General features: G+C 34.4%; 1 protein-coding gene across 3 annotated transcripts in view; it reads right to left on the reverse strand.

Moving 5' to 3' along the window:
* LOC143740650 (ral GTPase-activating protein subunit beta-like) overlaps positions 1 to 6,255 on the reverse strand; it is a 59,083-nt gene extending 52,828 nt beyond the window's left edge. Inside the window, exons 1-2 of one of the 3 annotated variants that reach the window (XM_077232657.1) lie at positions 6,070 to 6,255; positions 2,232 to 2,439 (exon numbers count right to left, since the gene is read on the reverse strand). In XM_077232657.1, coding sequence (XP_077088772.1) covers positions 2,232 to 2,408 — 177 coding nt within the window. In that variant the 5' untranslated portion in view covers positions 2,409 to 2,439; positions 6,070 to 6,255. The remainder of the gene's footprint in view (positions 1 to 2,231; positions 2,440 to 6,069) is intronic. The other 2 variants (XM_077232659.1, XM_077232656.1) reach the window with 2 other exon arrangements.
* Between the last annotated feature and the right edge of the window lie 7,326 nt (positions 6,256 to 13,581).

The following is a 13,581-nucleotide window of genomic DNA, read 5'->3' on the forward strand; positions in this document are numbered from 1 at the left end:
TTTAGGTCAATAAGTAACTTGAGCAGTGTTTTGTTTCTAACCAAATTATGCAAATGAGCAACTGAGGAAACAACCCAGCACTGTTCTTCAGCTTCCTAATAAACACTAACTTTATTAGGAACTGCAACATAGAGCTCATACAGTCAATTTGTACGCCAATCTGGAGGGCTAATTCACAATGAGTTAAAGGATATATATATATATATATATATATATATATATATATTAAAAATAAAATCAGTGGTTAACATTACATAAAGAGATGTTTTGAAGTTGTTAAATAAGGACCACAACTTCCACAAGGATATGAGTTTACATGCTCGATGAATTGGGCCTTATATAACAACCTTTAAAGAACAGCAGCTTTAAATTTCACTTTGAAGTCTGATGGTGAATCATTTTTGATTTAGAACAAAATGTAAAAATCTGTTCAGTAATGTTCACCTTAATTTACGTATAAGTCGGATTCTGTTAAAATGTAATTCTGAGTTAAGGGCGGATGTGCAATTCATATCGAAGATACAAAACGTCTACTAAAGAAAACATTTATGACCTGCATGAAAAATGATCATCTCAAAGGTTTTTTTCTTGTGGAATATTCCTCAATCAATGATAATGCAAAGTGCTTACATAAAATATTTAAAAAATAAGAAATGTAAGAGAAAAAAAAGGTAAAAAAGCATTAAAAAAAGATAAACTATTACGAAATGAGATTAGATATACATTAGATAGCCTAAAAGGACATGAAAGGTAAAAAAATGCAAACCAGTTGCATCATCAAAAAAGAAATATTTATTTATTTATTATATAAACATGCTCAATTATCCTGTCATTGGCAGGTGTGTTAAAAAGTGAACCATATCAAATATAAAAGACAAACTGCACATGAACTGCTCTAAGGAAAACCTTTTCCACCCACAAACCTCAGCAGAAGTTAATCGTTAACAGGTTGTACGTCTGAATTAATTCAAACATGCCACCCAGTAAGTCAACCTTGAATTCTTCCTGCCACAGCCTCGGGTTTGAATTCAAGACTCTTTACAGATGTGAGATGTTAACACACACACACACACACACACACACACACACACACACACACACACACACACACACACACACACACACACACACACACACACACACACACACACACACACACACACACACACACACACACACACACAAGCTAGACCTCCAAAGGAGTAATGGTTTTTATACTGTATATTCTGTCCCCTTACACTAACCCTACCCATAAACCTACCCATCTCATACACACACACAAACACTAACCCTACCCATACACCTACCCATCTCATACACACACACACACACACACACACACACACACACACACACACACACACACACACACACACACACACTAACCCTACCCATAAACCTACCCATCTCATACACACACACACACACAAATACTAACCCTACCCATACACCTACCCATCTCATACACACACACACACACACACACACACACACACACACACACACACACACACACACACACACACACACACACACACACACACACACACACACACACACACACACACACACACACTTTAGCTAGACCTCCAAAGGAGTAATGGTTTTTATACTGTATATTCTGTCCCCTTACACTAACCCTACCCATAAACCTACCCATCTCATACACACACACAAACACTAACCCTACCCATACACCTACCCATCTCATATACACACACACACACACACACACACACACACACACACACACACAAACACTAACCCTACCCATACACCTACCCATCTCATACATACACACACACACACACACACACACACACACACACACACCAACACTAACCCTACCCATAAACCTACCCATCTCATACACACACAAATACTAACCCTACCCATACACCTACCCATCTCATACACACACACACACACACACACACACACACACTAACCCTACCCCGAAACCTACCCATCTCATACACCCCCCCCCCCCCCCGAAACCTACCCATCAAACACACACACACACCCGACCTCTAAACCTACCATCACACAGAACTTTCTGAAGTTTTACATTTTCAAAAAAAAAAAATTTTTTATGTTTATTAATCAATTTTCCTTGTAAGGACCAGTAAAAAGTCCTCACAAAGTACTAGGGAATCTCAAGTTTTACTATCCTTACTGTCCTCACAAGCACAACATGTACACACACACACACACACACACACACTTCTTACCTCCTTGTCAGTCTTGAGGAGGCACTCAGCCGGCGCTCCCCCGAGGCTGTTTCCCAGGGGTCGCACCACAGCGTTTGCCACGTCCCGACCCACGCCGGCTGGGTACGTGTGTAACACACTCAGGTGACCCTGGTCACTCTGGACCACCAGGTGTAAAGATCGCCACTCAGAGTACATGACCACGACTTCTTCTGGATCTCACTGCGACCTGAGGAGAGATGCACACCAGACGCATGTTTACAGGTTTGAAGGTTGAGAGATTATTTAGTTTATATATATACATATATATATATATACATATACATACATACATACATACATACATATACAGGTGAAACTCGAAAAATGTGAATATCGTGCAACAGTTCATTTATTTCTGTAATTCTTCAAATTAAAAGGTGAAACTAATATATTTAATATATAGCTATATACATATGCATGATTATACTTTTCAGAGGTTTTTCTGTATTTAAAATCATTTTTTTTAATGATTTCATGTAATATTCAAATTTTTTGAGATTTTTAATTTTGGTTTTTCATAAGCTGTAAACCATAATCATCAAAATTATAACTTTTGCACGATATTCTAATTTTTCGAGTTTCGCCTGTGTGTGTGTATATATCGAACTATATATATATATATATATATATATATATATATATATATATATATATATATACACACACACGCGTATATATATGTATAAAAAAAAGTCAATAATAATGATATACAAGTAAATAAATAAACAAGCAAAAATTTAACACAAATTAACAGTTTAACAAAAGTATCTTAAATAATCTTTAGCAGTGTATCTATCAGTTGACTAAAATTAAAACTTAAACGTAAACTTATTTCAGCAACATTTTCATATCAATTGTACTAAAATAACTAAATTGTATCGCAGTAGTATCACAACAATATTAAAATCACACACACACACACACACACACACACACACACACACACACACACACACACACACACACACACACACACACACACACACACACACACACACACACACACACACACACACACACACATCTCATTACTGTGATATAAACTAGTGTTGGTCATACCACCCGTTCTGTTTCATAACAAGTTTCCTCTTATCAAACACCGGGTCTGTTTTCACATACAGAAGTGATGGCAAACTATGCAGGACGCTGTTTTGACAACAACACAGAATGAGCCGCGTCGATCACCTGATCCAGTAATCTGACACGGGAACTGTGACTGAACTTTCAGCCAGTTAGTTTGATCTCACTGAACAGAAGACTAGTGAACATGAATCTAAGAAACTACGGAAATGAGCTCTGATATGATCCAGACACTGCCCATGAGTCTCGTTTTCTTCACTGATCTAGACAAGCGGTCTGCTAATATTAGAATAAAAACTTTAAACATGGAGTGGCGCCAAATCTCAAAGCCTCAGGAATAACACTGCTCATCTTGTGTAGATTAAAGACTAATATATATATATATATATACACACAACACAAGAGAAGTTTACCAATGCATATTCATTACATGACATTTCTCTTGACTAAATCATTACAGCATTATACATGTGTTATATATATATATATACACAGGTGAAACTCGAAAAATTTGAATACCTTTTTTCTTTCAGTCTTTTACTACGGCGTCGATTTACACAGTTTTTTAACATTATATGTGCTCAATATATAACTATATACATATGCATGATCATACTTTTCAGAGGGCCGACATTTCTGTATTTAAAAATATTTTTTTTATTGATTTCATGTAATATTCTAATTTTCTGAGATTTTGAATTTGGGTTTTTCATAAGCTGTAAGCCATAATCATCAAAATTATAACTTTTGCACGATATTCTAATTATTCGAGTTTCACCTGTATATATCACCAAATACCAAGTGAATACTAAACTGAGCTCTCGTTTCTCATCTTCTTGCACTTGAGTGGACAAATTCACACAAAATGATGTAAAAAACCCCAGCAAGTATCCTAGTAAATATAGTATGTCTTAAGTGAACGTAAACAGTTGAGAAAGTAAACGTGTATCAGTATATTAGATCCACGCATTCGCTCTTAAAGTGACAGCAGCCTAATATTCCTGCTGATGTCTGTTTTTAATGTTAATCAAACAAACAACAAAAAAGAAAGAAAAAACACTGGTTTTGGCTAAATAACTTTTGTAACTTACAATAAGGATTAATTAATAAGGATGTTTATACAACAAAGAACATTCTGTGTTATTTTATATTTGATTACTTTATTAAATTCCAGTACCTGAAAACTACTGTCAGACCTACCTGAAAAGCACTGTTTATTTCATTTGTATCTTTGTATATTATATTAATTTGTGCTTTGGCTTGTATTTTACTGCTTACTGTTTACTTCAATGTTTTAAATGTATATTAGTACAGTGGTACACTGTAGTTTTGGTATCGAAAGTTGAAATAGAATGAATGTGAATTTTCACTGGTATCTAAAATGTTGGTGTCATTAATGGCTGTTTTTGCAAAACCAGTTTCATGGCCGGTAAAAAATATTTATTTAAATTTATTTTTTATTTATATCTTTAAATGTTCTGAAGTCACCGGCCATTGGCAGGTGTGGCAAACAGTTAGTTTAAGGCCCTGTGTGTATCACATACACACTGGCAGACAGTGATTATAATAGTTATACCATGGTATTTTGATATCAATACAATTGACTTTAAATGGCACTGTATAACACAGAAGAATGCCATGGTTCACGTATAAAAAACAAGGTGGAGTTATTTTAGTAAATTAAAAGGAACGGTGGCAGTCCAATGTTTTTGTGCTGTTTGATTCATATAAGTTACCATGATGGCACGTCAAAATAATGTTTGGTTAAAAAATGTATGTACCAAGTATTTACATGTTAAAGAATACCATGATATCTACTTTTTAGCGCATTTGTTGTTATACAAACAATCTCTGAATGAAACTTCCCTAAAATCATGAGATGTTTTATTCAACTTCCGTAGCCGATGTGTTTGTTAGCCTCTGTGTTAACCGAACGGTTACGAGTCAGTGAAGCTTTAAATCTCAACACAAACTTCCAAATTCATATTTATATATTCATTTTACGCTATTAGATAATTTAAATGGAAATAACACTCATTAAATCAAAGAGTTTGAAACGCTACAGTCTATTAGCAGCTCGAGAGCTAAGCTAACAGACTGATTTCCAATGGTGCCTGGGATTAAAACCACGAATTCATCTCTAAACAGATGAGCAAAAAAACAAACAAAACAGAATTACCTTCCCAGCTCTTAAATAAACCAGACAACACATACAATATTCTCTAGTCTTTGACGTTTTGTCCAGCTTTGTCGCGAATCAATCTGATACATGTTTGTTTGACAGGCTGATTCCAGTCTCACGAGCGCTTCAAAACAAACAAATGACAGCCGTCAATCATCGGTCACTGCTGATCATCCATTCATCAAAGACATTAACCTTTAAATCCAATATAGTATTGAATAGCTTTGTATATACAGAAGCAGGCCGCACTGCGGGACTGTGGCAGTGTCTTAAAATCTACTAAGCTTGCTAACTATGCAGCGCACTTGGTTTCGAGACAAAGCTAACGTTAGCTGCTACTTGAATGCTGCTAAGTAAGTTATGTAGCTAACAATTTTCCGTGTCTACTTTGCCTCAGAATACTGGCTAAGCAGGCAGCACACTTGGATTTGATACTAGAGTGCTCAAACATGCCGTCTATGTAGGCAGCTCACTAGATTTTGAGAACGGCCCATGTGACAGTTGTCCGGAGCGGACACACAAACACAACACAGATATATGAATATACAGCGTTACCTGATTCAGTTCACATATCAATGCAGTCGCTCCTTCTGGTGATTTAGCCGGGGAAACGGGTTTGATCGAGCATGTTTGTCGGTAGATCCGATGAGATCAGATCCGCTCCTCCATCACGGGCGGCGGGGCTTTGGCTGGCTTGCAGTGGTTGATGTGTGTGAGCGGCGATGACCGATTCGCGAACGAATTGTTCGTTTGAACCGGTTCTTTCCAATGATTCAATCGCACAGATTCGCATCACTCGGCGTTAGCCAAACCCAGAGGCGTTGAAAAATCATATTTATATGATAGATATTTAACGGCTCTGGCCAACCCTACACGCCAGGCCGTACGATGGATATTGAAAACATAAACAGCGCCACAACATTTTCACACAATTGTCTGTCAGGTAAGAAACACAATCATGGCCTTAATCACAGCGCCAATATCAAAAATTATCAAAATAAATCAAATCACTAAATACAGTAACAAACGGCCTAGTTTATATTTCGTCTTGTTTTCACAGACTGTGATGTTTACTTTTAATGGTCATCAGCATCGTAAATCCTGCAAAGTTTTTTTATATTTTAACTTTTTTTTTAAATGTAGCCAACATTTATAACATTAATGCATCCAATGACAAAAAAAAAAAAAAAAAAAAACTAAAAAAAAAACTTGGGTGTTTTCGTTTTACAGCCACTATTTTTCAAATTTGGAGAACTTATATGTTGAAGTTTTATTTTTTCATTTAAAAAAAACATATGTACATTTATAACACATAGGCCTATACTTTGTATAATATTACCTTTGCATCAAATGCCAAGAAGAACTAAAACACTGCTAGTGATGAAAAAGTGGACATATTTCTCTCTTCTGTTCTGACTGCCGTTATCAATCTCTCTCTATTTGTTTTCTCTTTTTGAAAGTTGTGAAAACACTATTGTGGAGTTTTTCTTGTGCTATTTGAGCAAGGGAACAAAACATATATATGTAACCTAGTCTCATTCACACAAGAAGTTTACCCAACTACGACTTCCACTTCTGAGAAACAAGTTACACAAAAAAAGTACAGAGGTGGTACCAGTGACGGCGTCAGACAGTAATATTATGATTTTGATTATTACACTTAAAGATTAGCATATTCATGAGATGGCATAAATGGTAATAATTTGGCATGTTATGTCTAACACAGCAGGTAGGGCTCAACCTGTGTAGAGCACATGCCCTTTTTGCTCATAGCCTACACTCGAAGTGCCCTTTTTTTTTTGGTGGTGGTGGTGTTTTTTTTCTTCTTCAATAAATCAATGCTATTGGTCACCCTTTACGTCTGTATGTCTGTTTTAACAATATTTAGCCAATAAAAGTTCTTAAAAAGAGCTTGTTGGAATCTTGTTCGATCCTCAAACTGTCAGTAAACCTGATAACTCCGCCCCTCTATCGTGACTGAATGAACTGAAGCTCCGCCTCCGCAGCAGCCGCACAGCAGACAGCAGCTGAACGAAGTTTTCCAAGGGTAAATAAAGATCTTGTTGTTTGAATAAGTACTAAACACTTTGTCTATAAAAGCTCATATTTTATTTATTTGATGTCTGACTGAGACATGTGGGGCCTGAGAGAGAGGTCTAGGCTAGAATTTGCCATCTAGTCATAGCCAATACATAGATAGCCTACACTTAAATAGCCTGTGCATACAGTAGCATTTCATGTTTTATAAAATGCGATTTTGGCCAAATATATTTTACAACAGGAAAAACTGAGCGCCTATATAGCTACAACAAACTTAACCCGTTGATGAAAATAATGTGATGCCGCCGGCGCCGTTTTAATGACGGACATAATGCACATTTGCATTTGCGTAACTGTATTTGAGTTTGAGGTAATATATGTATATGTATATATGTAATATAACTAGGTATTATATTTGTAAGAAATTTATTAACATTTCATCTTGTTATGGTAATAATATTAAATTATGGTTAAATCAAGGCTGTTGATATGCACGTATTCGCTATATTTTTTTTAATCTATGGTATTCTATACTCTCCGCTCGTCCTCACATGTATAAATGTAGTAAAACATGGTTTTACTACAGTAATGTTGTAGTAGTAACAAAAAAAAAAAACATTACAGAAGATCACTGTGAAATCTTTATATTTTATCATGCAGAATGTAATTCATGATTTAATTCATTCCAATGCTTAATTTATTTGATCCAAAATACAGCAAAAACAGTAATATTGTGAATTTTTTTTACAATCTAAAATAACTGTTTTCTATTTAAATATTTTTAAAAAGTAATTTATATCTGTGATCAAAGCTGAATTTTCAGCATCATTACTCAAGTTCAGTACTCTTCAGTGTCACGTGATCCTTCGGAAATGCTTTCACTGCAACTGTACTTTTCACACTATTTTATTTATTTATTTTCATTGCTGGCTTATTTTAGGGAAAGTGTAGTGAACAAGCGACCTTCAAGAGACCAACATTCCTGGTCCTCCACAGTGTTTGCCAGGTAGGCGGATACATGTCGGATGTGCTATAGTTGTATGGCTACCATTGTATGGCTATAGTTTCTTATAATCTGGAATTGAGTTGGACATAATTATTTAAATTATATTTCAAAATAGTTTCTCAAAAATACTTGACACATGTTTATATATAAAAAAACACATGATTATTCGTAAATACAGTAAAAAATCAACTCAAAATAATGTATGTTTGAGTTTAGAACATTGATTTTAATTTAAGTTTTGAAATGGTATACATTTAATGTGAGCGATAACTTGGTGAATCGTTTGTATTAGGACGGTTCATTAAAACGAAGCATCCTAATGAATCGATTCGTTCAAATGAATCATCCGACTTCGCTATGCTCCTCCTCCAGGTGTGCAAAAAACTTCTGAGAAACGGAAAAAACATATATCAAGAGAAATATATTTAGGCCAAGTGTTGAATGGCACGCAGTTGCAAAGGATAAAATGTTTTGGGATTGTTTGATGTATTTGAGTCGCTGTTGTCTATTATGAGTAATGTTGATAATAGCGCCATCGTTTGGAAGAGAACATCAAACTCATTGTCTTTCAGCTTCGAGTCCGAGCACGTTTTGACAGACCAAAGAAAATTACATGCATGCTATTATAATGACTTTTCATTCTCAATTCAAATCAAATCTTTTCTTGCAAAGCCAATCTGTGAATATGCAACACAATAAAATTGGGTTAGGCTATTAACGGCTTCATCTATTGAAAGAAGTTATTTAGTAGCTCTAACAAACCAGTTGCATAAACAACTGACAACTTACGTTTTGATATCAAATTAGACCAATCTAATCTAAGTTTTTATGTAACTTCACTTTAAAAAGTCATGAACAGTCTTAAAGAAAAGAATCTTAGCAGTTTATGCAACCCGCCAATGTTAAATATAATTGTGTCAACGTAACATTTAAATTATTATTAACTGCAGTTGTCACTGTAAAATCATAATAAATGAAACATTCATTGTGAATTATGTTTATTTAGTTTCTTAGTTATTTATTTTTTATGACAAAAGTGGTTACATTTTATTGTTGCTACAATTTCTGCAACTATTTTTTGTCAGACATTAGTAACCATGTAAGATTTTGTAGGCAGTTACAGTACTTTAGTGAAAATTGTTCTCAAACCCCTCTTTCGTGGCCTCAGTGAACCTCGTCAGCGTGATTCAGCATTCGTAAAAAGGGCCTTTTAGATGTCGGAATCGTTGCAACACTTAATATAGTAACCCGAACAGACAGTTGATATCAATTATTCAAGAGGAGAGTATTTACTACATCAGGAAAGTGCACATCTGTCTGTTGTTTAACCACCGAAACTAATCCTGAAAAGATTGTCTGTCTGTTTTCTGGTTTATATAAAGTATATATATATTATATATATATACGTATATATACACTGTAAAAAATGATTTTTTGGTAAGGTAAATACTTCTTAAAAAACAAACAATGTAATTTACAAGAAAAAGTTAGTTCAGGCAAGAATAAAAAAAAAATGTAAATTCCATATCAGTACTTAAGTTAAGCGAGTAGAAATGAAAGCGTAAATATCAACTCAATAAAATTAAGTAAAAATTACTCAACTTTTCTGACACTGGGGTTCCCATCATGCACTGGACCTTGAATAATTAATGAGGTTCATTTTTCACTGGTTTCCAGCAGTATTTACACTGTTTTATCATTGCTTTTGTTGTCAGGATTTAGTAACTTGCCATTTTGTGACATTTCGAGTACATTTTCTACTCAAAATGACACAATCAAACACAAAAACGATCCATCAAATGTTACCGTCATTGTGTATTGTCTACCAAGTATTGAGGTCTTTGCATTTTCGCATCATGCTTAACATCTGACATGATGAAGTATAAATTACTTAGATACTCTAAATAAAACACAAACTATAAATGACTGGTATAATTCAATAAAATTGTTTGAGTGAAATGTAATGTAAACGAAATTTCATCTAAATTGATATTAATCGACCTGTTACTAGCCAAGTTAAAATTACTTATTTTCTTTGTTACTTTCACTTAACTAGGTTAAGTAAAGTGTACTTAATTCCATATTCCAAGTAAAATTTAACTTAACGAATTCTAATTAAAGCTACTGATGAATATGTTTATGTTTTTACTTGGCAAATCTTTGTAAATTTGTGTATATATATATGAGATGTGTGTGTGTGTGTGTGTGTGTGTGTGTGTGTGTGTGTGTGTGTGTGTGTGTGTGTGTGGTTTGATTGTCTACAATATTATTGTGTTTCTCTGTTTGGTTAGTTAGGTTCATAAGGTTTAAAAAAAAATTTCATCTAAAACAAATTATAATATTATTGATGTAATATTATATTGTAATAAAATGTATATTAAAACAAAAAAATACAATTAGGTCTAATTTAGTTTTAGATTTAGTTTGGATATTTATCTTGGACAGGCTAGGCTTAAAATAAAATAATAAATAAATATATTATTAGTACTGTCAAATTGATTATTCGCGATTAGTCACACCAAACATTAAAGTTTTTAAACATTATATATATGTGTGTGTGTGTGTGTGTGTGTGTGTGTGTGTGTGTGTGTGTGTGTGTGTGTGTGTGTGTGTGTCTGTGTGTGTGTATATGTGTGTTCAGGTGCGGTAATTTCACTTTAACAGAAACGAAAAGTTGAAATGCCTTATTTTCAAAAATGTCCCTGATGAGAGTAAAATAAAATAAAAAGCTAATTTAAAAGAACAATGTCAGACAGACTTATAGGTTTTTGCATCTGAAGTCATTCATATATATATATACGATAAATTATATGATATATACATTAAAAAAATATATATATATATATATATATATATTATGGCATCTCTAAATTTTAGATTTAGTTTATATATCTATCCTGGACAGACCTGTGTAGTGTGTAGTGTGTAGTGTGCAGTGCAGTGCACTAGATGGCAGCAAGTTCCCTCTGTAAACACATGCGTCCTGTGAATGCAGCTTTAGACAGAGCCGTCGCCTTGTGTCGAGGGATCCTCCCATAAACATGTTGTCCCGGGCCTGTGGATTTATACAGCGTCCCTGACTGCAGGTGCTGCTCATGTTTGCTTTCTCAGTATCACTACATCAAATACAACATGGTGAGAGAATATGTAGAAAGTCAAATAAAATCACATGGAACAATAATGCATGAGGATTGTTGTGTTTGCTAACTGACTACACAGATTATTATTCCAGAAATGCACTATACATACAGTAACAATCTTTGAAGAGAAGAACATGCCATGCAAATGTAAACCTCTCTGGCTTTCTTTACTTTAAGTGTGCAGAGAGAAGTATATCGTGCTTCTTTTCTGTGCAAAAGAATCCTTGATTGCAATCTAACAGTGAGTTTCTTCTTTTCACGGTGAGACCGACCCCCTTATTTAAACACAACCTCTGTGTTTGTGTTCCTGCCTTTAGAAACAAATCATTTACATGTTGAATCACGCTATAGTGTCTCTTAGAGTGTAATAATGCTGCTGTGCTTTGTACAGTATTGATGCTGATTGCTAGAAAACACATGAATACTAAAGCCTGTGTTTTGTAGGCACTTATCAATGTCATTGAAAATCCTTTAACAAAAATCACCGTGGAATATAAAAAGGCTGATTTTTATTGTATGGTTGGTGTATTTTTCCGTTTGTCCCTTTTCGAAAACTGAGACTCACTTTGAATGCAGACTGCTGAACATTTATATTTTATATTAATGTTTGGCTTTGTTTATGGGTCTGGAGAGGGCGGCGGTGAAGAAGAGAGATGTGTGTATGTGTGCACATTCATGAGTCTGTTTATTAAAGGTGAAGTCTCTCATTTCTGCACCAGAAGCATCATCAAATGTAATTGCAAAAATGAAGAAAATTACGCTATGCCGTTTCTGTGGTATTCTGGGTCAGCAAAACAAGTTACGCAACTATATTTAATATTTAGGCTTATAAATATCTTACACTCGCTAATCCTAAATATGAGCAAATTGATTATTAACCAAAATTATAATTTAGAGAAAATTCCCTTAGAACTATTTATTTTTATTGTCTTGTTGAATATGATGTTTACTCTAACATACACTCTTTGATGATTCCATATAGAAGCTTTAACATCCACAGAATCTTTTCACTGCACAAAATAAATATTATTTAGGTTATTAAAAAGTTCTTTACACTTAGAAAAAAGAGGTTATTTTATAAACTGATCACTTTTGTTCTTTTGGGAACCAAAAATGGTTCTTCTATGGCAATGGCATCAATGCAAAAAACCCTTTAGGAAAGTTAATTTTTTAAGAGTGTACACTACATTTTGAAAATGATATGCATTACGATCAACATTTCATGTTGACTTTGAGCCAGGATGGGAGATAGTATTTTATTCTAACAAAATGACACACTTCACCTCTAAAGAGATAGTTCACCCTAAAATGAAAGTTAAGTCATCATTTTCTCACCCTGGTGTTTTTCTAATGCAGTATGCGGTTCTGTTTTTTTGTTTTTGACCACAAAAGGGGATTTTTTTTATATGTCCCGCTCGCGCTCTTCCATATAAAGAAAGTTAATGGCGACCAGCATTAAGGTTTTTATAAATAAAACTCAAAAGTATCAAGTTACATGTGTGGTATATTCCAATTGTTCTGAGGGTTTACGATAGGGTTTGGTGAAAAACAAACCTAGGGACAACAGATGGAAACTAGCACTTGTAGCTAACTCTGGCTTGTTTACAACAAGTAACTTGTTTGTTGATCGATGAGCATTGTCCCTATCAAATAAATAAAAAATAAAAAATTGTATGTATTATTTAACGAAAATCCACACCTTGGCCGTTGGTCTTCCGTTCTCGACTGAGACTCTATCAGCGCCATTGTTCACTCCTACCCAGAAAATCGAGATGAATAAATATGCTACATGAAATACAACTCCTAGAAATCCCAAAAAAGTATCCATGTACTTTCTTCACTGAGTTGAATATCTCCAGGCTAATACAGATGTGAATGAAC

This window comes from Siphateles boraxobius, unplaced genomic scaffold, assembly GCF_051911475.1.
Source record: "Siphateles boraxobius isolate OS27281-9 unplaced genomic scaffold, OSU_SipBor_1 179, whole genome shotgun sequence".
NCBI lineage: Eukaryota > Metazoa > Chordata > Actinopteri > Cypriniformes > Leuciscidae > Siphateles > Siphateles boraxobius.